General features: G+C 46.0%; 2 protein-coding genes across 20 annotated transcripts in view; one reads left to right on the top strand and one right to left on the bottom strand.

The window, feature by feature from the left end:
* The window catches only part of GRHL2 (grainyhead like transcription factor 2), a 160,829-nt gene extending 144,082 nt beyond the window's left edge, over positions 1-16,747 (top strand). For all 3 annotated transcript variants that reach the window (XM_041769136.1, XM_041769135.1, XM_041769137.1), the window contains exons 14-16: positions 799-884; positions 11,908-11,972; positions 13,897-16,747. In XM_041769136.1, the coding sequence (XP_041625070.1) occupies positions 799-884; positions 11,908-11,972; positions 13,897-14,011 (266 nt within the window). In that variant the 3' untranslated portion in view covers positions 14,012-16,747. The remainder of the gene's footprint in view (positions 1-798; positions 885-11,907; positions 11,973-13,896) is intronic.
* A 4,580-nt stretch (positions 16,748-21,327) lies between these two features.
* NCALD (neurocalcin delta) overlaps positions 21,328-24,832 on the bottom strand; it is a 374,162-nt gene continuing 370,657 nt past the window's right edge. For all 17 annotated transcript variants that reach the window (XM_041769156.1, XM_041769148.1, XM_041769140.1 and 14 more), the window contains one exon: positions 21,328-23,982. In XM_041769156.1, the coding sequence (XP_041625090.1) occupies positions 23,885-23,982 (98 nt within the window). In that variant the 3' untranslated portion in view covers positions 21,328-23,884. The remainder of the gene's footprint in view (positions 23,983-24,832) is intronic.

Genomic DNA, 24,832 nt, shown 5'->3' with positions numbered 1-24,832 from the left:
CATGGCCACCCTACCCTGTGGGGTAGATGATATTATTATCACTGTGGTCCAGCGTGGACCAGCCCTTGGAGAGGTGAAGTGAGCAGGGCCCCGCAGTAGGCTACACTGGGGTCAAAGCCAGGCCTGTTGTGCCTCAGGTCTCGAGCCTCTCCCTCATGCCTCTGACACGCACTGGCTCCCTCCAGGCCGTGCCCCTGTTGGTCTGTCTGCCAGGAGGTGCGTGCACCCCCTGTCCTCTCTCCCCATCTCCCACCTCCATGAAAATCTCAGGCCCCTGTAAGCACCGTCTCATGGCTTTTTCCTTCTGAGCTCACCCAGCCCCGTCTGGCTGTCTGCTATTTGAGGGCTGCCTGCCTTTCAAGTGGCTACGAGTTCCCTGACAGCAGAAGGCGTCTTAATTCACTGCTGCCACCTCAGCTTCTGGTACACAGCCTGATGTTTGGCAATATTTGTTGAATGATCAAATGAATAAATAGAAGATGACACAGGTTGTATAAAGAGATGTCCTAAGGCAATCACCGACCTACCTTGAGAAATTCCAATGTGAACAGTGTGGGAAAGCATCACAGTCCATTGAGTGTAACTCACTTATCAGTTTATGCCTCGAGAGGCCCCTGGGTCCCTGGCTGCCCATCATCTATGGAGGTGCAGCAGTCAGCCTTGGAGGGGTCACCTGCGTCAGGAGCCTGCGACCTCACAGATGCTGGCAGCCTCTGACACTTGTGACAGGAAGCAGTCTGGCAGCGGTGGTGGCTGTGTGGGCTCCTCAGTCACGCCTCCCCTCTGCTTCTCTTTCAGTGCTTTTGTATGTGCGGAAGGAGACAGACGATGTGTTCGATGCTTTGATGTTGAAATCACCCACAGTGAAGGGCCTGATGGAAGCGGTAAGCAGCGGACCCTCTCAGCCTCCAGGAAACCTGCTTGTGTTCTCCTGAGCTGGAGTCAGTTCATTAAAATGCAGCCTTCGGGATGGCTCTGGAATGAGCTCTGTAAGGAAAAAAAAATAGATTTATGGAAATACTGATCTCGCACCATTGTGGCTTATTAGTATTTAAGCAGAAGGAAACTGAAGAACTGCCAATTCCCTGTCAGTTTAAGGCTAATCAGAGCAAGGCGCCATAGAGGAAGGTTAATCTGTGAGTTTCCATTTGTCTCTTTGCATGAAACCAGATAAGATACTTCCAAATATGCACAGAACAAAAACAATTAGGAAGTATCTTGCTAGCTATAATAGTGTAACCCCCCAAAAATTATGACCTCTTTTGGTTAAAACACAGACACACACACATACATATTGCTGAGATACGGTGGTCCCTCCCTCCTTTCTCATGCCAGTTTAGCCTAGCATTGTGGAACCTGGGATCAGGAGAAGTAATTTTATATTTTGTCCATATGTTATCCATCTGAATATGACTTTAAAATGACTCTGAATATTTCTCACTCCCACCTTTTATTTTCCCTGTACAACTATGCTGTAGAAGATCAGGGCTTTTTATGGTGATGGAGACAACAGGACTGCCAAGGGACAGTCTAAAATCATCTGTGATCTGCAAAACTGTAATATTGGCACATCTTGGGTTGTGGGGCAGAATGTTAAAATGTATAGGATAGGACCCATAAGTGGAATCATACAATTGTGGTCTTTTGTGGTTGGTTTCTCTCACTTACCATAGTTTCAAATATGGTGTTGTATAATCAGTACTTCATTCTTTTTTATCACTGAGTACTATTCCATCACATGGATATACCACATTTTGTTTTTCCAAATTTGTTGGGTGATAGACACTTGAAGTTTTTCCACCCTCTGGCTCATGTCAGTAATGCTGCTGTGAACATTTACAAGTTTTTCTTTGAATTCTTGTTTTCAGCCACTGAGTAACCACTGCCTACACTACTGCCACCACAGCAGAGTCGAGCTTCTGATCTTGTTTAGGGGAATTCCTTACACCTTCCTTGCTTTGCTTGGCTGTGGGTGTGGGGGAGAGTAATGTGTGGTATCCTTTGACCTTGGAGGCTGTGAAGAGATCACTCTGGGCGGATGCGTTGGGGGCAATTCTGACTTCCTCTCTCTTTTGTTAAACCCAGAAAGAAAGGTTTTACTGAAGCACCAACACAGTGATCTCCTTGCTTCTTGAGTGGTTCATATAGGCGAGTAAGGCCAGATTCCAGATTCTCAGGTGACAGTCTGCTGGTGAGCTCCAAAGGAATGACACCAGCAGCCCCTGCAAGTTAGGGGTGGCCACCAAGGACAGTGGATTCTATTTAAGGGAAGACTCGAGTGCATCATGAATTAAGAAGGCAGGATTCTGGGCAGCTCTGGTGGCTCAGCGGTTTAGTGCCACCTACAGCCCAGGGCATGATCCTGGAGACCTGGGATCCAGTCCCGCATCATGCTCCCTGCATGGAGCCTGCTTCTCCCTCTGCCTGTGTTTCTGCCTCTCTCTCTCTCTCTCTCTCTCTCTCTCTCTCTTCTCTCTGTGTATTCTCATGAATAAATGAATAAAATCTTAAAAAAAAAAAAAAAAGAAGGCAGGATGCTGTAGTTGTATACTAGGTTTCTTTGGGGCTGGGGTGGGATAAGAAACGGCTTTCTCCATGGCATATGTTCTCTGAGGCCCAGCACCTTTCTCATGTGTGGCATTTTGCCATCCTGACACTTACCAACAGGCACATAGGGAGACAGTGTAGCCTTTTGAGCCAGCACTTGGACTTCGCACTCAGAAACCCATGTGTAGATCCTGACTAGCTCTTACTAGCTGAGCAAGCTTCTTAACCTCTTCTTCATCCTTCAAATGGAAATCATAATAATACCTACCTCATAGGATTGCTGTAGGGATGAAGTAAGATGGCACAGATAGAACTCTCTGTCTGGGTTCCTAAGGACCCCACAAAGGTTAGCTTTTATTACCAAACCATTATTTTGAGTAGGAATCAGAGCTAGCAAAGATACAGTGTGAAGACTTCCTCCTTTTCCTCAGATTTTGGATTTCTCAAATAATCAGCTGCTTTATAGACATGGTGTAAAGGATAAAAAGCTGTTTTGGCTTTTGATTCCATTGTATAATTTTCCACTAACTTGGCATTTTAGTGGAAGCATGTTTTATTTCATAGCACTGATCACCACTTGACATATTTAACATTTAACATTTGCTAGATGTTTAATTATTTTTCTCTTCCCCAATAGAGTATAGAGCTCATGAGCACAGGGACTTTGTGTCTTTTGTGTATCCCCAGATCTTTGAGCATAAATATTTGACTGAACTGAGCACCTACAATATACATGCCACCATGCTGAATGCTATGGGTGGCATGATTTCACATGCATTGCTTCATTAGATCCTTACAATACTCCTGTGAACTGGTCAGTACAAGTATCATCATCACCATTTTACAGAGGAGGAGAGTGAGGCCCAAGAAGGGGGTCTCCTAAGGTAGGTAAAGTGGTGGAGCCAACTTAAGCCCTTGAACAGTTTAAGTCCAATTAGAGAGATGTCCATTTATGAAAAGTTATTTCAAAAGAATAAACTTTCCAGGTCACAGTTCACAACAACTGAAGAAAGAAGATGAGGCAATAAGAAACTATCAGGCAAGAATCCGTATGTGTAGAGGATGATACCACACATCGGGGTTCACATCCTAGCTCTAACACGTTTACCCACATGCTATGACTTTGGGCAAGTTATTCAACCTCTCTGTACTCCTGTTTCATCATTTCAGAAATAAGGATAATAACGTGGGATGCTATTATTAGGATAAGGAGAAAATGACATACAAGGTTGTTGTGAAGATTGAGTTTACATACGTGGCACTTAAAAAGTAGCACGTAGAAATCGTCTATACATAGATGGTAGGTAGATACATCCATACATACTCAGAAGATGACTGTAAGTACTACGGGGTAGGGAGACAGATTGAGATCCTCCATGCCGAAGGTGCTAGAGAAAGGGTCAGGGATGTTCTCTGTTGGTGCAACAAGCTGAAGCACACAAAGTAAAAGTTTGCTCATGGACCCAGTAGCACCCTCTTCTATTTACCTGAGTTGTTCATGCATGGAGTAAAGGTCCTTACTCCCTGACTCTCTTGACAGGTTAAATTGCAGCCACTGAGGAAGTGTTTGCAAGAAAGAGTCCCCTGTTTCTTAAATGTATATCTTAGAGCCCATACTGAACAGTTCATAACTCCAAATAAAAGTCATTGGGTTCCAGAGCAGGCTGTTCTGTTGGATGTCTCTAGATGAGGCAGACTGAGGTCTCTGCTGGTGAAAATCAATAGGAGTCTCAAAGTTCCGCCTATCACATACCTGAGGTGCCTGGGCAAAGAGAATGTTCCACCAAAAAAGTCTAAAAATTACAGATCATCAGACAACCAATAACACATTGATGAGATATGTCTAAGATCTAGGATCCTCCTGGCTGTAAAGGAAGTCTTTTGGATCTTTAAAAATATCAGTCTTGGGTTTTCAGAATTATAAAAGTGTGTCATTGTTTCAGATAAATCGAAAAGCAGAAATTAAAAAGCAAGCAGTCCTAACTAGTTATCCCATTTGTGAAACTATCACACCGCACCTCTTTTCCATGCATAGAAAGGAGGGTTTATGGGTGATATCATCCAGGTCCAGGCAGAAGGATTCCTTCTGTAACCCACTGACAGATGGCCAGCTTCTTCTACATGATGTCCAGCACAGTCTCCCTTCTTTCCAGGGTTCTGAATTTGGCCAAACACACTTCCTCACCTGGGGTGGAGGCAGAGGACACTGTGTCAGTGTGGCCTGTTACCACGCTGCCTCTGCCTTTGCCTTTGCCAGTTGCACAGAGGGCACAGTTTTGCCCTCAGTCTCACATATGCCCATTTTCCATAACATTCAAAGTCTGACACCAGACTGCAAAATTGTTACCTTTCCCATCTGTCTCTGCTGCTTACTAACAGGGCAAGTTATGTAATGACCGTAAGCTCGAGTTGCCTCACCTGAGAAACAGGACTCATAAAAAGACCTGTTCCACTGTCATGATGGGAGGATTGAGTCAGTTAAGAGGTGCAGAATGTTTTGCACCTGTATGATAGGACCTGAGTAAGAACCCAATGAGGCTAGCTGCTGCTGCCACCGCTACTCCCAACAGACTCAGGTCCAGACTGGAATTGTGCAGGTTTTATGCAAATTGCCCAGTTCTGGCTGACGGTTATCAATTGATGTATGAGCCGAAGTATTTTTCATGCTTTGGGACACTGGGAGTCAAACCCCTGAAAAGACCAAGAATCAGAATCAGTTTTCTTTCAGAAGAGGGGAACCTACAGTTATGAGTCTGGTAATACTAGGTAGAAAAATGTCCCTGTTTTATTTTAAAAAGAAATTCCAAAGGACATCAACAAAAGTTAAAAAAAAAAAAAAACTCTTTCAGACTGAGCAAGTCAGAATAATTAGGTACAAATAACAGGACTCCAGGACCCCAGGCAGAGAACAAGTTCTTTTTTTTTTTTTTAATACGTAGATTTTTTTTTTTTTTTTAAGATTTTATTTATTCTTGAGAGAGAGAGAGAGACAGAGACACAGGCAGAAGGAGAAGCAGGCTCCATGCAGGGAGCCCGATGCGGGACTCAATCCCGGGGTCTCCAGGATCACGCCCTGGGCGGAAGGTGGCGCTAAACTGCTGAGCCACCTGGGCTGCCCAGACAACAAGTTCTTATGTACTGAATGTTTGTCAGGGATTCTCCCCTTTTTTGTGCCAGACATGTCTTTGATAGTGTGATGAAGTCTATGGACCCTTTTATGAATAATGTTTTTCAGTGTAGAAAATAAAAAAACATAGGATTACTAAGGAAACCAATTATATTGATAACATTGCTGTCATAATAAATGTTTGCAATATAGGAATATATGTGTTCTTATTCATGCATTAGCTATCATGACCTATAGGCAGGAGTAGTAAATATGGTACTTTCTCGAAGTATGGGTGAATGTGACTGATATTTCGGGATATCTGCAGTAATTCTAATATGACATGAAAATATCTACAATTTCCATTGGTAACAAAACATAGGCACTGCTTATATTACTGTATGTTTGTAACTGAAGGGAAGGCTAAATTAAAGTTGAAGGTTAGGGCAGCCCTGATGGTGCAGCGGTTTAGCGCCACCTGCAGCCCAGGGTGTGATCCTGGGGATCCAGGATCAAGTCCCACATCGGGCTCCTTGCATGGAGCCTGCTTCTCCCTCTGCCTATGTCTCTGCCTCTCTCTCTCTCTCTCTCTTTCTCTCTCTGTGTGTGCATCTCTCATGAATAAATAAATAAAATTAAAAAAAAATAAAGTTGAAGGTTAGTGAAAATAATGACGTAAGCTTTCCCCACCCAAGTTCTTGTACATACTTTTTGGGCATCTGCAGACCCCAGGTTAAGAAGCCCCAGCTTAGACCAACCAGGAAGTGCTGAAGATATAAGCAGCTCCAGAAATGATGCCAAGGAGAGTTGCTCCCTCAACATTTGTTCTGTGCACCAGCTCTGTTACCTGACTGGTTTTAGAATCCTAGGGAGTGGGGTGAACTCACTCTTGAGGAATGGCTGCACCCACATCCTCCTGCCTTCATCCCTTGGGCACGGCTCTGGGTGTAGGACCAGCTCATGTCAGCATTTCTCTTTTGATTTGAATGTGTAGGTGTGGATACACCAGCAGACCTGACAAATAGTGCAAGTGCCAGGCTTGGGAAGAAGAGAGAAAGGAGGTAGAAATTCTCCCAAAGGGAAATGGTATTGAATTTGGGGAGGAGTGACAAAATTGGTGTCAATCCTACATTATTCAGAATATCTCACCTGATTTGGAAATAGCATTAAGATGCTCAAAGAAACTTGCTCATATTAGAGTTTATTTAGACAGATATAGCATAATGTCTTCCCAAACAGTTGCTAAAGGAACTTGGGTTTCCAAGGAAGAGATGCTGAGCTGTTAGAAGGCCAGGGTCCTGTAGGAGTACAACAGCCACCCTTATTCCCAGTTTCACTTTCCATAATTTTACATACCTGTGGTCAAACACGCTCCTGAGGCAGATAATCCTCCTTCTGAGTATCTTCGGAGAGTCAATAGCCTAACTATGTCACAGTGCCTGTGTCCTTTGTGTCACTTCATTTTGCCATGTAGGCATTTTATCACACATCATCACAAAAAGAGGAGTGAGTACAGTATAGTAAGCTGTTTTGAGAGAGAGACCACATTCACATAACTTTTAATTACAGTAATAATTGTCCTATTTTATTATTAGTTATTAATCTCTTACTATACCTAACTTATAAATTAATCTTTATCATAGGTATGTATGTGTAGGAAAAAACAGGACATATAGAGGGTTTGGTACTATTTGAGGTTTTGGGTGTCCATTGGGGGTCCTGGAACATATCCCCCAAGGATAAGGAGGGACTATTAAGTATTTCTGGAAACCTTAAATCCTGTATTTGTAATTTTGTTGAATGCTGATGTAATTTGGCTTATCTTTGTAGTCCAACACATGATAGAAGATGCATGTGTGTATGTATGTATGTGTGTATAAAACAATAAATCTAATATATTGATTATATTCAGCTATTCTTATGCATTTGCCTTAGGTTTGTCCAATTCTGAAAGAGATGTGCTGAAATCTCCCACTCTAATTGTCCTTTCAGGTTTGCCCTATGTCTGTGTTCGGCTGAAGTGCTGTGCTGTTGGATGCATACAGTGTTACGATTGCTCTACCTTTTCATACATTGTGCTTTTATCAATACATAATATCCATTCTGACCTCATCAACCTTACCTCTTGCCTCTCACACGAATCTACTCCCTCCCACACTATTCTGTTTCTGTGTGTTCCCTGGGCCTCCAGCCTGCACCCCTTTATTCATTGCACCCTGTTAAGTGTTTTTCTTCCCAACATCCATCCTTCTTTTAACTTTTTTTTTTTTACCCACTCTGACTTTCAGTGGAAAAATGCATTTCATCTCATTTGTTATAATGACCGATGGACATGGTTTTCTTCCTTCTGTATTCCTTTTTCTTTTTTAAAATTTTGAGGGTTTTTTTTTTTAAATTTTATTTATTTTTTCATGAGAGACACAGAGAGAGAGGCAGAGACACAGGCAGAAGGAGAAGCAGGCTCCATGCAGGGAACCCAATGCAGGACTCGATCCTGAGTCTCCAGGATCATGCCCTGGGCTCAAGGCAGGTGCTAAACCGCTGAGCCACCCTGGGATCCCCTGTATTCCTTTTTCTTAATTATTGATTTTATTCTGCACTTTTCTCTTTGTCTTTAGTTTGGCTGATATATTAACTTGTCTTCCACCTTTTCTTCAAACTTATTCTCTACTCTTCCTAGATTATTTCAGTCCCTCCTCCTTATTTCTCTGTGATTTGAAAATAAAATTCCAGCTACTTTTCTCACGAACACTCTGTAGCTCCCCAGCCCTCCTGGAGACGAGGCTTCGGAGCTTTTGTTTTTCCCTCCACTGCCTTCCCTGGTCAGCCAGAGCATGTCGGGGTGTGCACCCTGCTGTCCCCACAACCCCGTTCCCAGTTCTTGGTGTTGCTGAGATAGTTGAATGCTTTCAGTCTAGCAAACCATGAGATTTCCTCTTCATCATCTCCTTTTTACTTTGAGAATCTTTGTTTAGCACTTCCTTTGCATACCCACTCCATCTATGTAAACACACACAGATATATATGAGCTTACAACTGTCTATCTTTAGTTGCACATATATCAATATAATATAGATATGCATATATATAATATAGATATGTATATATAATATAATATGTAGATAGATGGTACATGTAGAGTTACTGTTTATTTAAGAATTTATTTATGGCACAATGCTAGTTGCCTGTTGTCCTCAATACCATTTTTTTCACCCCAAGGCCTGAGGTGTAGCTTGTTGGTGTACAGGATTCTTGAGGTGAAGTCCTTTTCTTCTGTAATTTCTAGGGGTTACTCCACTATCCTTTGGTTTCTAGGGTTGCAGATGAGAAGACTGACGCCAGGTTTATTCTTCTGTTCCTTTGGGGGCAGAGTGTGATTTGTTCTGGGAGGTTCCAGAATGTTTTTATTACCCTTTGGAGATTTGGCACTTTTCAGAATGGCCAGATGCATGAGTATTCCCACATTGATCTCTCCTGGAATTCAGGACACCCATCTTGTCCAAAAACATGAGTCTTTTTTTCCATTATTTGTTTAATTATTTCCTCTTTTTCATCTGTTCCTTTTTCTCTATCTGAGACTCTGGAGATTCACACCTTATAGGGCCTATCTTTGTTCTTCAAATCTCTTTTCCTTTCTGTTTTTCAAATCCTTTGTTCTGGTCATGAGTTCCTCTATGCTGTCTTTGCTCTGCACTTTGAAATTGTGTTTCTGATGGAGCTTTCCTAATACTGTTGGTTTGCTGTATTTTTTTTTATTTTTTTTATTTTTTTTATTCATGACAGACAAACAGAGAGAGGGGCAGAGACACAGGCAGAGGGAGAAGCAGGCCCCATGCAGGGAGCCTGACGTGGGACTTGATCCCTGGATTCCAGGATCACACCCCAGGCGGAAGGTGGCACTAAACCGCTGAGCCACTGGGGCTGCCCTGGTTTGCCGTATTTACCACCCATCCTTCAATTAATGACTGTACTTTACGTTGTTTTTAGTTCAATAATCATATCTTTAGATCAGAATTTTGCATGTGTGTGCTATCTTCATAAGTGTTCTTTTATGTTCAATTCAAATGAGTGCCTTCCACACAAGTGCTGTGGATTTCCTTTGCTGCCCCTAGGCCATGTTACTTGTCCTACTGGGCTCATTTCAGCTCATCTGTGGCAGCTGGGCAGTCCCATTGCTGATGGAGCAGTAAAGGTGAGGCAGGCAGGCCACTGGTTCCCTAGGCTCCTGAAGCCCTCTTAACCCTGGCCCACCTGTTCTACTCCCCTGGGTTTATTCTCAGAGTGAGGAGGCTTTCCTATGCAGGAGGAGGAATAAGGGATGGGGACCTATGATTCTCTGTAGGATAAGCTCTTCGGAGATCCAGAGCTGCCCTGCATGTGCTCTAGGGTTCCTCAGCCTCTTATTGGAGCCTCTGCCCCACTGCCCATGATTCCTGTCTCAGACCTCACCTGCTCCAGCTGGTTGTGAGCCCCACCAGCCTCTGGGCTCAGAAGAGCCTGGTGGATTGGATTTGGGACAGAGAAAGCATGAAAAGGCATTTAGGGTAGGACTCTCCAGAATCCATCTCCGAACTATGATTACTTTATATTCATAAAAGTGAATCACAATTGGGATGCTTGGGTGGCTCAGCGGTTGAGTGTCTGCCTTCGGCTCAGGGCCTGATCCTGGAGACCCAGGATCAAGTCCCGCATCGGGCTCCCTGCATGGAGCCTGCTTCTCCCTCTGCCTGTCTCTCTCTTTGTGTCTCTAATGAATGAATAAATAATATCTTTAAAACAAAACAAAAAAAAAGTGAATCACAATCATTGTAAAGGGAAAAGAAACCACTACAGAATGGTACAAAGTAGAAAGTGAAAGGATCTCTTGTTTCTGTCCATTTGCCCAGGGTAGCCACTATTAATAGCTTAGCAGGTCCTTCACGTATTTTCTCCTTTCTTACATACTTATTTCTTTAAGAAAAATACAAATGGGGTCGTACTATATGTACTGTTTGTCAGTTTGTTAGCTTTTTTCCCCCTCAGTGTGTTAAGGACTTTTTTTTTTTTTTTCCATATAGGCTTGCCACGTTTTTTAAAATGACTGTATGGCTTTCAGATGTGAAAATAACAAAACATGCTTAATGGATGGTTATTATATACAGTTTTCTCTATTATGAACAATGTTGCTTTGAAAAGCTTTGTGTACACCTGAATGTATTTCTGTAGACCAGATTGCTAGATGAAGAATACGTGGGTAAAAGAACATACGCTTTTTGAATCTCAATAGCTTCTATCAAATTTCCCTCCAGGAAGGTTGAGCTTGTCTCCCATCTATGGAATACGAGAGTTGATGGTTTTCACACTCTGGCTGACACTGTATTATCATTCTTTTAGTTTTTGTTAGTTTGATAACATAAAGTAATATCCTATTGTTGTTTTAATTTGAAATTTTAAAATTAGGAGTGAAGCAGTAATGTTTTTTCATGTGATTGTCCCCTTGTTTTTTTCTCTGTGAATTACTCCTTCATATTGTGTTCTTTCTTTTCCCATTGAATTGTTGGTCTTTTTCTGGATTCATAGTTCTTTCTAACTTAAGGAAGTTAGTTCCCTGGTTGTCATTTGCGTGGCAAAAAGGTTTCATAGAATATTATTTGTCTTCAGCTTTTTGTGGTGGTTTTTACTCTACTGGCATTTATGATTTTTGTATCAAACATTTGGCCTTTTTTCTTCAGGTTTCATATCTTTGTGGGAACGATCTTCCTTCCTTGACGAAAGTATCAGTATAAAGAACTTTTATGGTTTCAGCCTTCACATGTAAATCTTTGATCTGAGATTTATTTTGATGTGAGAAGTAGATGGGGTGCCTGGCTGACTCAGTTGGTCGGTAGAGCATGCGACTCTTGATCTTGGGGTCATGGGCTTAGAGCTACTAAAAAAGAAAAAAAAAGTGGAAAAGGGCTCCAGCTTGACTTGTTGAATTTTTTTCAATATGGCTTCTTATTTAATCCAGCATGTCAGAGTCCATCTTCTACTGACTGATCTGAGATGACACCTTCATCATAGATTACATTGCTGCGTGACTGACTCTCTTGTTGAATGATTTAAGGTTTGCCCAAGGGAAAGCCTCGTGACTGGGGCATATTGGGAACCTGACTCCTGCGTGAGGGACACTGACACCACAAGAATCTCCAAGAGAGTGAGACTGAGCTTTCCCTCCTGCCTCTGCTTGACTTCCCCTTCCGTGCTCATCTGCCTTTCTGTTACTGGTGTTACAGATATCTGAGAAGTACGGGCTGCCTGTGGAGAAGATCACAAAGCTTTATAAGAAAAGCAAAAAAGGGTAAGAAAGAAACAACTTACACTGACTTCCAGATCAGATCAATCTACATAGTACCTTAAAAAAAAAAAAGATGGTGCCCATCTTTTGTTCTGTTGTCCACCTTTTATAAAAAGTGTGTGTCATCCTTACAAAGGATTGCTGAGCAGCTTGCAAATGCAGAGCATTTTGGAGATCTTAATAAGAGAGGGAGGGAAGGAGACAGCACATTGTCTTGATGTCGGCTGAGATGTCCCATTCTAATGACAGGATAAGCCGGTGGAATAGAGGGGTTTAGAAGTGGTGAAGACCCTGGGGGGAAGGGCAATGTCAACCCTGTGCAGGGAGCGGAGTTTATAAAGGATCACATGCTGCTCCTGGGATTGGTTTCATGTTGACACGTGAGAACCGTTCAGGGCATAGAAAATACCTGTGAGGTAATTATCAACAAAATAATTTAAATGATTATTGGACCTGCCTGTTCTCAGTGTTAAGAACAATACTTCATTTATTGGGGGAACAATACTTCATTTATTGGGGTCGTTCAGTAGATTCTGGGACTCTTGCACGTGCTTTGTATGCACCGCGCTATGACTCCTCCCCACGCCTCCAGCCTCTTGGGGGCTTCCTGTGTGTATGAGGTTCTAAGAAGAGAGGCTGTAGGAGCTAAGTTTAGTTCTAGGAGAGTTTCTGCTGAGTCAGCTTCTGGAGCTATTCTACAAAATGCAGAATATGGCTCTTTAAACTCTTCGCTGAGCCTCTGTCATAAAGGAAATTGATTATCTGAGATGCTCCGGCTTTCTGAGTGATGGGTCTCTTGGCAGATTGGGAATCGAATTTGGGAAACCTTTTCCACTGGAGCCCTTGTTGGCAAGTTCACTTAAATGAACATTACAATTTTCTCCATGGTCAATGCAATAGGCTGAGCCTATTCCTTTGATGGTGATATTTGAGCGGTGTCTCAGGGTCTTACTGCTGGGCAGAAATCCTCAGTGCAGACGTGCATGCCAGTGGTCATAACGTTTCACTTCCATCGAGTGCCATATTGGGCCCTGCACTAAATACGTTAGTCCTGACAGCAACTCTAGAGCAGGCTTGTTTTTCTTAGTTTGCAGTAGAATAAAACCGAAAAAAAAAAAAAAACTTGCCAGATGATACATAGCTGTCAAATGAGTCAGTTCTTCAATGGCAAACTGAGATCTGTCTGATTTCCAAATCACGGACAGACCCTGGAAGTTGTTGATTCTCTTAAAACCAAATCCACTTGGGATAGTTGACCAAGGAGTAGGTCACATGTGGTGAAGTGTAAGCTTCAGAGTGAGGCAAAGCCAGTTTGCAGTCCAACTCAGCCAAGACCCAGCTGGATGAACCTGGGGAGCTGATTTCACTTCCCCGTACTCAGTTTTCTCATCTGCATGGTGGCGATGGTCAGGGCTGCTGGGAAGAATAAAGACAAGGTCTCTGAAACATTGAAACAAATTACATGCTCAGCAAAGGATAGCCACAGTTCTCGATTTTCTTCTTCTCTCACTATGGAGTACTTTCTTAAAGTGCGTTTTCTAGAGGCAGTGGGCTTAATGAAAACAGTTAAGGACCTGATTCTGTCAAGAGCTAACTCAACGATTTCAGGCTTATCTCTCTGGGCCACAGTTTACCAGTCTATAAAGCAAGGGGTGGGTGGGGGGTGGATCTCTGAAGACCCATTTAATAAGGAGTCACCAGGTTAGTTCTGACAAATCGAGGCTTTATTTTCTTCAAGCTGGTTTCTGGGGAAAGAAAATATGATGAGGGTCTTTTCCTGCTCTATCTCCTCTCTCCTCCATCCTTCCTGGCCTCCCTTACCAAGGAATAGCTAAGGGGACCCCCTCCCCCCAGCCTGGAGTCTGCCTTTGCCCGCCACTTGTTGACGGCATCTTTGTTTCTTACCCCCCACCCCACTCCCTGGCAGCATCTTGGTGAACATGGATGACAACATCATTGAGCACTACTCCAATGAGGACACCTTCATTCTCAACATGGAGAGCATGGTGGAAGGCTTCAAGATCACACTCATGGAAATCTGAGCCCAGCTCTTGGCATCCCCTCGGCAGGGGCCCTCAGTGCATTCCTCCCCAGGAGAGATGGAGGCCCCAGCCTGGAACCCGGACACCCACCTCCCCCAACTCAAAACCACTGTTACAGACCACACTGGGAGCTGGACGAGGCACAGAGCCCCGGTTCTTATTGGTGTGTTGGGCCCATCTGCAGGGTCCTACTGGAGCTGAAGCCTGAGGCCCTCAGGAACATGTGCTGGGCCTGTCAGATACTTATTTATTCTCCACCTTCTTCGGGAACCCAGGGTCCAGGCCCGCCAAGGGACTGCTGGTCACTGCTGGCCTCAGATGAGACCGTCCAGAGCTTTTCCCCTCCAAGGGAGACACAGCCAATCCGTTCACTCCAGAGAGCCTGAGAATGCCCGGGCCCTTCCGCCTCACCTGCACTTCTCCTGAGTGGCTAGACCAAATGAGCTGCTGCCACTTTCTGGTCACAGACCTTCAGGCCACTCTGGGGTAGGCCATCTTGCTAAATACCTCCCAGGGTTTGTCGCGAGTGGCTGCCAGGCCTTGTATAGGAAGACATTCAGCTGCCATGTAATTAGTAACTCAGAAGGCGTGCCTGGACATCGTGTACATAGTGTTTATAATATCACAATAATATATTTTACCCGTGGTACGTGGGCATGTTTACTGCCCCTGAGCTGTTGGGGAGGCGCTGGGAAGGGAAGTGGCCTCGGGCGTCAGGGACCCCAGGGATGCCGAGGAGGATGCTGGGGGCACTCCCGCTATGTAGGCCACCGTGCTGGGCTCCTGGTGATGCCCGGCCTGTGCCTCCCGAGTGGCCCAGGCAGTGGGAAAGGTCAGGGCGTGGAGGCCTCGGCCCTCAGTTGAGGGGAGCTCTGCCGAGAGGCTGTGCTATCCCAGGGCCACCGCTAAGCTCTGTGGGGCTCAGGAGGGCCTGGCCCCTGTGTGGCACCTCACGGTTTACACGCTCATCCTTCATCTCAAGCCCAGCAGCAGCTGAGAGCCATGCCCACAGCTTAGATCTGAATCCACAGGCGAGGGCAGCCTCCTGTGGCCGCCTCTGCTCCAGGCTGCTGGATGGCGGGGGCAGGGGGTTGCCCCCCCAGAGCGCTCTGGCTCTTCTGAAGGCAGCCTCCTGAGACCAACAGCACATCTGCACGTGCCCTGGGAGACAAAGAGGAGAAAGAAACGCTTCCCTAAACAATTATGAAACCATCAGCTGTCTTGGGGCACTGTTCTCTTTGAAGGGACTGGTCAGTGATCTGGGGTTTGTGTTCACCCATGTGGCTGAAGCACTAGCCTTTGGTAGTCAGCACGCCCTCCCCTCAAGATCCTGCGCTAGGACAGGTTCTGTGTAAAGGCCCAGATTTATTTGAGAAGCACTTTGACGTCTTACCTGGGGGGCTCTCTCTCTCCAAGGGCTCCCTGCCTCCCACCCCTTCTGCCCCTGAGGCCCAGAGCAGGCCAGAAGGGCTGTTTTCAGCCAGCTGTGTCTCCTCGAGGCTGCAGAGGATTTGAATGGAACAGAGGGCAGGGGCCGCACCTAGGGAAATGTCCGGGTGATCTTATGGGGGCACCTTTCAGTGTGTCTTCTGGACATCTTACCCCTTCCTGTGGTGCCAAAGGTTTGCATCCTGGATTCAGTTCTGCTCCAGCCTGTTCCCTCCTCCCCACTCTGTCATTCCCTGAACCAGTAGCTTGGGGACCTCGCTGGGTACTGATGCAGCTCTGTTCTATGATGGACAAATTCAGTGTTGGAAATAGGCACTTCCCATGCACCTGACTTATCCGTTCCGTCCTCTGGAGTCTGTGCCCCAGTAGTACCTGCCATTTCATCTGCCAGTCATGTTTGAACCCGCCCCTCATGTTTGAACCGGCCCCTGAGGCAAGGAGCATGGGAAGTGCATATTTGCACTTTTGGGCAGTCTGACACAGGTAGCCCCACCCTTCTTTCTCTAGTCTTGTGGGAAAATGTTTGCTAGTCCTGCCCTAAGCAGAGGATGAATCAGAGATGCTTTTTCATTTGTTTCTGATCCCTAAGCAATCACTGTAGTGACCCCTACCTACCAGAACAAAGAATGTGAGGCCAGTGCCACCCAAGGGTGGTGCAGAGCATCACCTCCCATCTGCTCTGCTCCCAACCCTTACCCTGTCCGCTCCATCCTCAGAGTGCCCGTGGCTTAGCTTGGATGTGTCTTCCACCATGTATGTCAGTAGAGCTTCTATGAGCACAATTTTCTGAGCAGAAACACTCTAGAAAGATAGGAAAAACTGACTCCTCTGCTTTTGTCCCTTAAGTTAATCACACTGAAATAAATATGCTTTTTAAAAAATCCATGTAAAATGGGGGACATGTCAAACAAGTATTTTTCTTATATGTATCCAAGTTGCTTAGACTTGACAGGTGTTTGGAAATTGGGACCAACAGCGAAATGCAGTCAGATATCATCTTGGACTTGGATCCTAAAAGACTGAACTCAGAAACTTAGGAGGCATGAAATGAATCAACATTTATTTTCCTTTTTATTTAAAGTTAGGAAAATGCAAGAGAAACAGGGTTTGTGCCAAATTCTGTGAATGGCCCGTTCTTAAAAACGAGTGAGGGAGATTGATAGATGGACAATTTGCTTTCATGTTTTAAAGAAAAAAAAGGCAAATGTAACTTAATAGTTTTGTAAATGGGAGAGGGGGAATCTATAAACTATAAATACAGTTATTTTATTTTTTGTACATTTTTAAGAAGAAAAAATAAATATTCATAATGTCAGAGTAAATGACAATGTCTGGTGTTTTCTGTGAAGTGGGTGTTGGGGCTTTTTGCCTTGTTGGAAAGAAGCTGCAGCGTGGCCTTGGGAAGATTCTAGGCTGCCCCTGGGCACTTTCGGGTCTTAGGCCTTAGTACAGCAGGTGTGTCCTCTTCCTGTGGATTGTACTCCACCCCAAGGTTACACGAGAAGAGAGCTAAAGAAATCAAGAGGCCTTCACTGTGACAGTGACGTCCCACCTGGTGGTCATTCTTGGCCAACTCCCCAGGGCGGACGGTAGTTTCTGCCTGCCCGCTTTTACCTTCCTCACTCCCAGTGCACTCACCCCCACCTGAGTTATCTCTTTAGTTCATCTGTACCAGCCTCCACAGAGACTGAAAACTGATGGCTAAAACTCCAATTACAGCATGACAGTCTTGCCCCGCTGCCTCCCCACTGAGCCACCAAGCTCTTCGGCCATCATCCACCAGAGCCTCTCCACTCCAATCAGCATTTCTACATCCTTCTGCAACTCACGTTGTCTACGTCCACAGCTGTCAAATCTTGGCTTAAAATTTGCCTCGAGAGGGCACCTGGAGCGGCTCAGTGGTTTAGCACCGCCTTCAGCCTAGGGCCTGATCCTGGAGACCCGGGATCGAGTCCCACGTCGGGCTCCCTACATGGAGCCTGCTTCTCCCTCTGCCTATGTCTGTGTGTGTGAGTGTGTGTGTGTGTCTCATGAATAAATAAATAAAATCTTTTAAAAAAATTGCTTCGAGAAAGTCTTTTCTGACAACTTCACCCCAGTGGCAACCCCACTGGCACCTCAAGCAGCTTCTATGCCTGGACCAGGGCAGAGGAGAGGAGGCTGGGGTGGAGCTGATGGAGGAGACTTCTGGAAGGATCATGGGATTAGCAATGGGCCACAAGGCCTTTTGGCCATGATCCATGCTCCACAGCCCCCATGGTGGTTGAGTGGACCCACAGGCCTGTCTAGGTCCTGCAGAGGATGCAGCTGGTCTCCACATCTGCCCTGAGGTAGTCACTCCTGTGGCCCATGGCAGCAAAGGCACTGCTGCTCAGTGACCTCTGCTTGCCATGTGTGCCACCCTGTCCCCCACCTCCCTGTGCAGGATTCAGGTCAGGTAGGTGAGGATGACTAGTTGTCAGGGCCACAGGGGCCAATCCTGGCTCATGCCTCCACTCTGCTAATTCAGTTCAGTTACTAGGGTCCAGGCACTGTGCCCCACACTGGGGACAAAGAGGCGGGTTAGACACAGTCTGCCCTTTGAGGCAGTGATTCATGTGCAAAGTGGCCTGGCATCATTAGTACGGTAATAAGGGCTCACCCCAGGAGAGTGGGGCTGGGTCATAGCTGCAGTTCTAAGACACACAACCTCTCCCACCCTTAACACTTCTTGTGCAACATGAGAAATCACCAATGTGAATCTCACTTTGGGAAGGCTGCCAACTCGAGTGTCTGAGCCCATATATCTGAGGGTCAATGGGAATGGGAGAGGGGATGTCACTGTGTCAGTTCAGGTCCTCTTAGATGCAGACCAAGATGGGATTGGACATTCAAGAGATTTATTGCAGAGAATGCATATGAACAATAAAGGGGAAATGAGCAGGGGGATATAGGGAGAGCATGCGGACTAACCCCTGCTGAAGGAGGGAAGGGAGAAAAGAAGCCTGGGCCGGAAGAGCCTCAGACTGCCTCAGCCAGGACCCCCACAGAGTCCTTGCATGAAGGTCACATGCAGGAAGAATCCCGTGTGGGGCAAGAATGGCCCAGTTCTAATAGCCTTGCCTCGTGCAGTCGCTGACTGGGAGCAGCCCCAGAGAGTGAAGCCTGTCATCCCGTGAGCTGTGCTTGCAGCAGCAGGGGCTCCAAAGGGAAGATCTGAACAGCCCTCTGGTGACCACAGCCAACGCCTCCTGAAAGGTCTCCCATAGAGTCGCTGGATGCTCTATTACAAGTAAATGTTCCTTGAATGGGTTTCCTGGTCTACCCTTCCTACCTCTAACATACCCTTGTATGTTATACCTTTTGTCCTCAGGGTCCTTCATCCCTACACTTTACTGAGATCTGCTGAACAGGTGCATGGGGTAATTTTAGAGACTCTGGAATTCTAGGAAACACAGTGGGCAGGCCTCTGATCAGCAAAGCAGCAAAAGAGAAGGGGATGTTGAAAGGGCACTAAAGACAAATGTCACCAGCTTGTTCCCTGCGTAGCAAACACCCTTCGTGCACCACTCAGGAAAGAATTTGATTTCAGCTCTGAGGTAGACATAGATGTAGATTACTTTGTGATTGTATTCAAGGTGCTGGACAAAACTTATCAGCTGAGCTGTGAGCTTGGCCTCCCACTTCTTTCCTAATCCCCTCAACCCCCAACCTCCGAACATACACACATCTCTGAGACTATAGCACTCGGTATTGTGTTGGGTCACCATGAACACTCGTGCAAGCACACAAAGTGGTTAAATACTGGTATTGGAAAGATACCTTTTGTGAAAGAGTCTGTCCATCTGTCTGCATGTATATGACATACTAGTAGCAGCTTTGGGTATTTAATAAGGGCCATTGAGCTACCCAGAATTGTAAAACCTTTCACCTAGAGAACTCATAAAATGCCACCTATTTCCTGGAATAGTGTTGAGAAAAGAAGTCATGAAATAAGCCTAAGGCCCTTGCCTCTCTGAGCTGCCCTAGGGGGTTAGCTCCATAATGTGGAATGTTCTCCAAGTGATCATTGTTTGTAAGCCCAGGGATGTCTGGGACCATGCATGGCACATTAGCACTCAGTGCAGCAAATACCCAGGACATACCTAAGTCATGATTCACATTCAAGTGCAGAAAGCCCATTTGAAATGAATATACCATCAGTTATACCCTTGGCCTGAACATCTTTTCACTGTGCAACAACCTTTCTATTTTAGGTGGATTTAGCTGATGCTCTGCTGCCTTGGAAAATACAAGGCTCAATGTTCTTTCTCTTGTTTCTTCAGCCATCTCAAAAAACAAAACTTTAGCAGTGTGCTAGGCATACTCAAACCAAGAGAGGCATGTGTGACGTATGTCCATTTCTTCCAAAGATAGGTCTTGTGATCTCTCTACCTTGACTTAAAGAACACTCAGACTCCTCCTCAACCAGTGTGCCCCCTCCATCCCTGGACCAGGTTCTGAGGGAATCCAGCTGGGTTGGGGTATTCGAACAACATCCTGAAAATAGAAGCCTCAGGGTTGGAAATTTGCTGGAAAACAGCAGGTTGGCCTCCGACAGGTGGAGGAGTGCAGGCTCCTGATCAGGTTGGTAGCTGCCAGCCACCTCACCATTGGAGCCATGAACAACAAAGTGTTGCTTATGCTCAATACTCATGAGTGTCCGTTGTTGGTCCATAGGGACAAACTATGAAGACAGAACCCCTGTAGGTCAACTCAATTCCTACAGGAGGTCTAGTTGGCCCATGAGACACCTACTGTAGCTGACCCCCAGTCCCTTTTTCCTAGATTTGCTGGAGGTAGGGCCAATGATAATGACAAAACTGGAGGTTTGCTGGAGGTAGGGCCAATGATAATGACAAAACAAAAAGAAAAAAAACCCTCATGAATTTGCTTTGAGGATGTGGAGTCATCTTTTCATGTCATCTTTTCTATCTACTCTTCTCCAGACTGAGAGGGTAAGACAGGGGAGAAGAGGATGTTCATTTGTAACTGAAGAGGAAGTTGCCTTCCATTGCACCTAATGTTTGGACTAGAATTTGCAGCTCCAGTTACAAGGAAGGAGGGGAGGTGGGAAGACAGTGAAGGTGAAGAAGTGCATGGGTAGAGAGAAGTAAAGAAGCCCACGTGCAGACCAAGGATGCTTTTGGACAGGGCTTTGAGCTCAGCACTTTCCCCATTCCTCTCTCATGAACCCTTGTTCCTGTGCTTCTAGGGCAGAAGCCACGCCTGGAGGGGGTGCAGTATCAGCAGCTGGACCCTCACTTGGTCAGCAGTTGAGGCATCAAACCCTCCTGTCCCAGACAATCACATGAGACAACATGCTTGAATGCCAAGCTTGAGCAACATGAGGTCATGGTTCAGGGGCCACTCCATATGATAGGACCTATACATATTGATCCTTGAACAACAGGAGTTTGAACTACATGGGTCCACTTACATGTAGATTTTTTTCAATAAATACAGGATAATACTATATCTGTAGTTTCTCTTCCTTGTGACTTTCTTAATAACTTCCTTGTACCTAGCTTACTTCATTGTACGAATACAGTGTATAATACATATAACATACAAAATAGGCATTAATTGACTGCTTATGTTACAGGTAAGGCTTCTGGTCAATAGTGGGTGATGAGTAGTTAAATTCCAAGGAGTCAAAAGTTATATGTGGATTTTTGACTGCACGGGGGAGGGGGCCTGCATCCCAAACCCTCTCATCGTTCAAGGCTCAACTGTATATTATTAAATCCATTTGTGGAAAGGGTCCCCTGGGACATACAGGAAGGCTGTAGCAGCACCCTCAGCTCCCCTGCCCCACCCTAAGCAAGTATGAACAGTTGGCCACTGTGTATTGTCCTTCAAGTCATAAGCCACTTTATTCCAGTCCCTTGAACATCCCAGACTGCCTTGATTTCAGACAGAACAGACTCCATTTCCAGAGGTCCCACACCACAGCCATGACAATGAACAGCCCGGCAAAGGAGTGACATAAACCTTTAGTCATCCAGCCTTCTGGGTGCTGCAGAGTCCGCTGGCTGACTTTAAGTGCATTGGACTAGACATACAAAGCCCTTCCTGGGAAGGAGTAGAAGGAGAAAAACAACCATCAAGAAAATACAGACAGGGTCAATGGCAGGCCAGGACAGGGCTATTTGCGTACATCCCAGGCATGTCAGCATTCATTAGCCACACATCTGGCTCTGTTTTCTCTCCTAAACAGCTGGAGCCCCTCTTGCTCCTCACTCCAGCTCTCAGTTTGAGGGAACTGGTTGAGTCTGGCTCAACAAAATGTCCTGACTGAGGGTAGAGTCTAGGGGACCTTGCCCAAGCAGTAACTGACTCCCCTTCTGAAGAGAACTGAAAGGGGGAACTAGGTCTTCAGTCCACAGTGGGTTGGGTGGCAGTGGGATGTGCCTCTGCTGGGCCTCTCACCCACTCTGCCCTCCACTCTTAGGTTAATTCCCTAGTTTTCAAACCTAGATCTTACCACTTGCCTTATGGAAGAATTTGGCAAGTCTCAGGATAGACCCACTGTGAGGAACTGACACTCAGATGAAGATTATTTTACCATGTCTCCAAATTTCATCCTGCAAAGTTGATGCATTTTGGACAACCATACAAATTCAGATTTTTGCTACCAGTTAAAAGGGACTCAAGTAATACAGAAGAACCTGGAGTTAGAATGCGCTCAGCATCATCTTCCTCATAGTTACAATTGTCTTCCTGTGGGTCATGATCTATAGAAAGTAGCTTGGCCACAGGTAAACCCACTAGGGACCTCTCTGCCTCCTCCCTGGGCAAGTTCTCCTCATCTACATCCTTGAGTGTTTGGACTTCCCCAGGCCTACCCTTGTGAAAATATGACTGACTTACTTGTGATCAGCAATTTTTATTCTTAACTTTCAATTCCAGTTAGTGTATGTGAGGTCACCAGACCAAATGGTGACTCAAATTTGCACTGTCACTTCTGAAAATTGAAATCTGCATTCAAAGAACGTGGTGATGGAAAATACTTTTGGATTCCCCATAGTGGGCCCTGGAAATCACAGATGCACTGGCCCTTGCCTTGCCCAACCTCTGACTCTTTGAAGGGGCCCTGGGGGCATGAAAAGATCAACATTGTAGATACAGCTCCCTAACCATAATATGGATTAAATCATTGGGAAGTTCCAAGAATTTGTCTCGTTTTGTGAGTTTTGTTTTTGTTGTTGTTTCCAGGTCAACAGAATATTGATCTACTCAGAAAAGCACCATCCCTTCAGTCTAATACAATTGAGCTGCTGGGCTGAGTGACCTAACCATTGCCTCACGTCTCTCATCAATATTAGCCTTCTGGTGTTCCAATTGACATGGCCAGTTAAACCTGCCCTGCTTCTATTCTGGAGACACCACCACTCTGGAAATGCATTCAAAATTAAGGTTGGGCCCTAGTCATGGTGACTTTGTACTTCTCTGGAATATATAAAATATACCTGTTGATTGGTGCATTGGTGCAAAGACAGATATGACTTTAAAACAAGACATAGACATTCATTATAGTTGGCTTACTTCACATTAAGCTACTAAAAACAGTCTTCTGTAATAAGATTGTATTAGTGCTCACTAAACATGCATTCATTTAAACAGGGCAAAACACTTAATTTGGTCTGCAATACCCAATATTTTATATACAGCAGTCTTTTTTTTTTTTTAAATCACAATAGGCAACAAGATGGGTCTGGTTTTGTTATATAAGTTACCATTTGTGTTTAATTTCCAAAGAAACTCAGCTCAACTAGTGTAAACGTGTGACGAAATAGCTGAGCCACCTTTTTCCTCTTCTCTATGAATTTACCTTGAAATGGTCACAGCTTAGACACTACAGCCTGCTGGGGGACCCAGGGAGAGGGGGTGGAGTGGAGGCCTCCATGCCCCTTTCATAGCCTGGCCCCAGAGGTCCCTTGTCCTTGGGAACCCGGCACCTGGCGCCATCACCCCGAGGGCAGGTGACTCCAGACTCAGGTGGGAGTTTTGTTTTTCAAACAAGCTCCTGGAAGCTTAGCACAGAATCACTGGACTGGATGGTTTTCCCTTCTCTTGCCTCCCCGAGTCTTCAGTTTTAGAACAGAGACATTGGAATCAGAAGAAAAATAAGAATAGTAACGATGAAAAATCATAGGACAATGAACACCACAAAGTCTGTGCACTACAGCACTGTCCATGCTCTCCACAGGGCGGGGGGCTCTGGGCCTTCCCATGGCGAAGGAAGCTGAAGGCGACACGGAGGAAGGTGCCTCTGATCGCACGGGGGACGGCATCACCATCAATATTGTTTGGCAAAAAAATAATAATAATAATAATAATAATTGTTAAAAAGAAAGGTCGAAGGGGAACACAAGCAGCTCTATAATCTGTGGGGTGCGGGGCTCAGAACTGGCCGGCACTGCTGGGGTCACACTGCAGGAGGCGCACTATGGACGGGTCGCTCTTGGCTCCTCGGATGAACTCCTCCAGCGACAGTTTTCCTAGGAAGCAAGAGGACAGGTGAGCGGAGGCGAGGCGGGCAGGTGCGCCCACCTTGGGTGTGAGGCCCCGGGGGCCGCCGCTGGGCTCGGTCGGGTGGGCCGCTGGCCCGCACCACGCCTGCCTGCGCTGTGGCTCCGGGCTCCGGGCTCCGGGTAGGAGGTCGCATCCGCCGCACAGCTGTGGCCTTCGCATTTTTAAGCGAGCACCGAGCACCGAGCACCGAGGCCATGGCGGGTTCCCGGGCTTCCCGGAGCCATCTGGGCTCCTTGAGGGATCCTTGGCTTTGCCGTAAGTCCTCTCCCTACACGGGAGCTGAGGGATCTGGGGGGGGGAGGGGGCCCCTTCTTTTGGACAACATGTGAGGAGGCTGCCCCCCATCCAGAGTAAGGAGAATGAAGAGGTGTGGTCCCTTGGGCTGGAGGAGGGACACTTGGCCCCCCTAGGACCTACTTCTGTGTCACCTTCCTTCCTAAGTAAGCCGGGATATGTGTTGATCTCCCTTCTGGAAGCTCCCTCTGTCATACTGTTAGGGAGGGCAAAGCGTCTCCCCCTCGCTGGCCAGAAGGTGCCCCCTCCTTGGAAGGGGCTGCTGGGCCTGCTCCTCCAGGAGCTCCGAGAGGGCCTGCTCCCTCTGCCCTCCCAGGGCAGCCCAGTGCCCGCCAGGCTCGGCTTGTCTGCGTGCCCTTGGGCCTCACACTAGGTTCCTGCCCCCAACAAACTCTATCCTCCACCTCAGTGACTGCTCCCTCATCTCTCAACTTATTCCACGCCGCAGGAGGGGTGCTCTCCACCGAAGCCCTCACCGCCCCCCACTCAGAGACATCAACAAATACGCTTCCCTTAGCCACA

The sequence above is a fragment of the Vulpes lagopus genome, chromosome 9, assembly GCF_018345385.1.
Source record: "Vulpes lagopus strain Blue_001 chromosome 9, ASM1834538v1, whole genome shotgun sequence".
NCBI classification, from domain to species: domain Eukaryota; kingdom Metazoa; phylum Chordata; class Mammalia; order Carnivora; family Canidae; genus Vulpes; species Vulpes lagopus.
The sequence above is the reverse complement of the archived record's forward strand: the minus strand, read 5'-3'. Positions and strand labels throughout refer to the sequence as shown.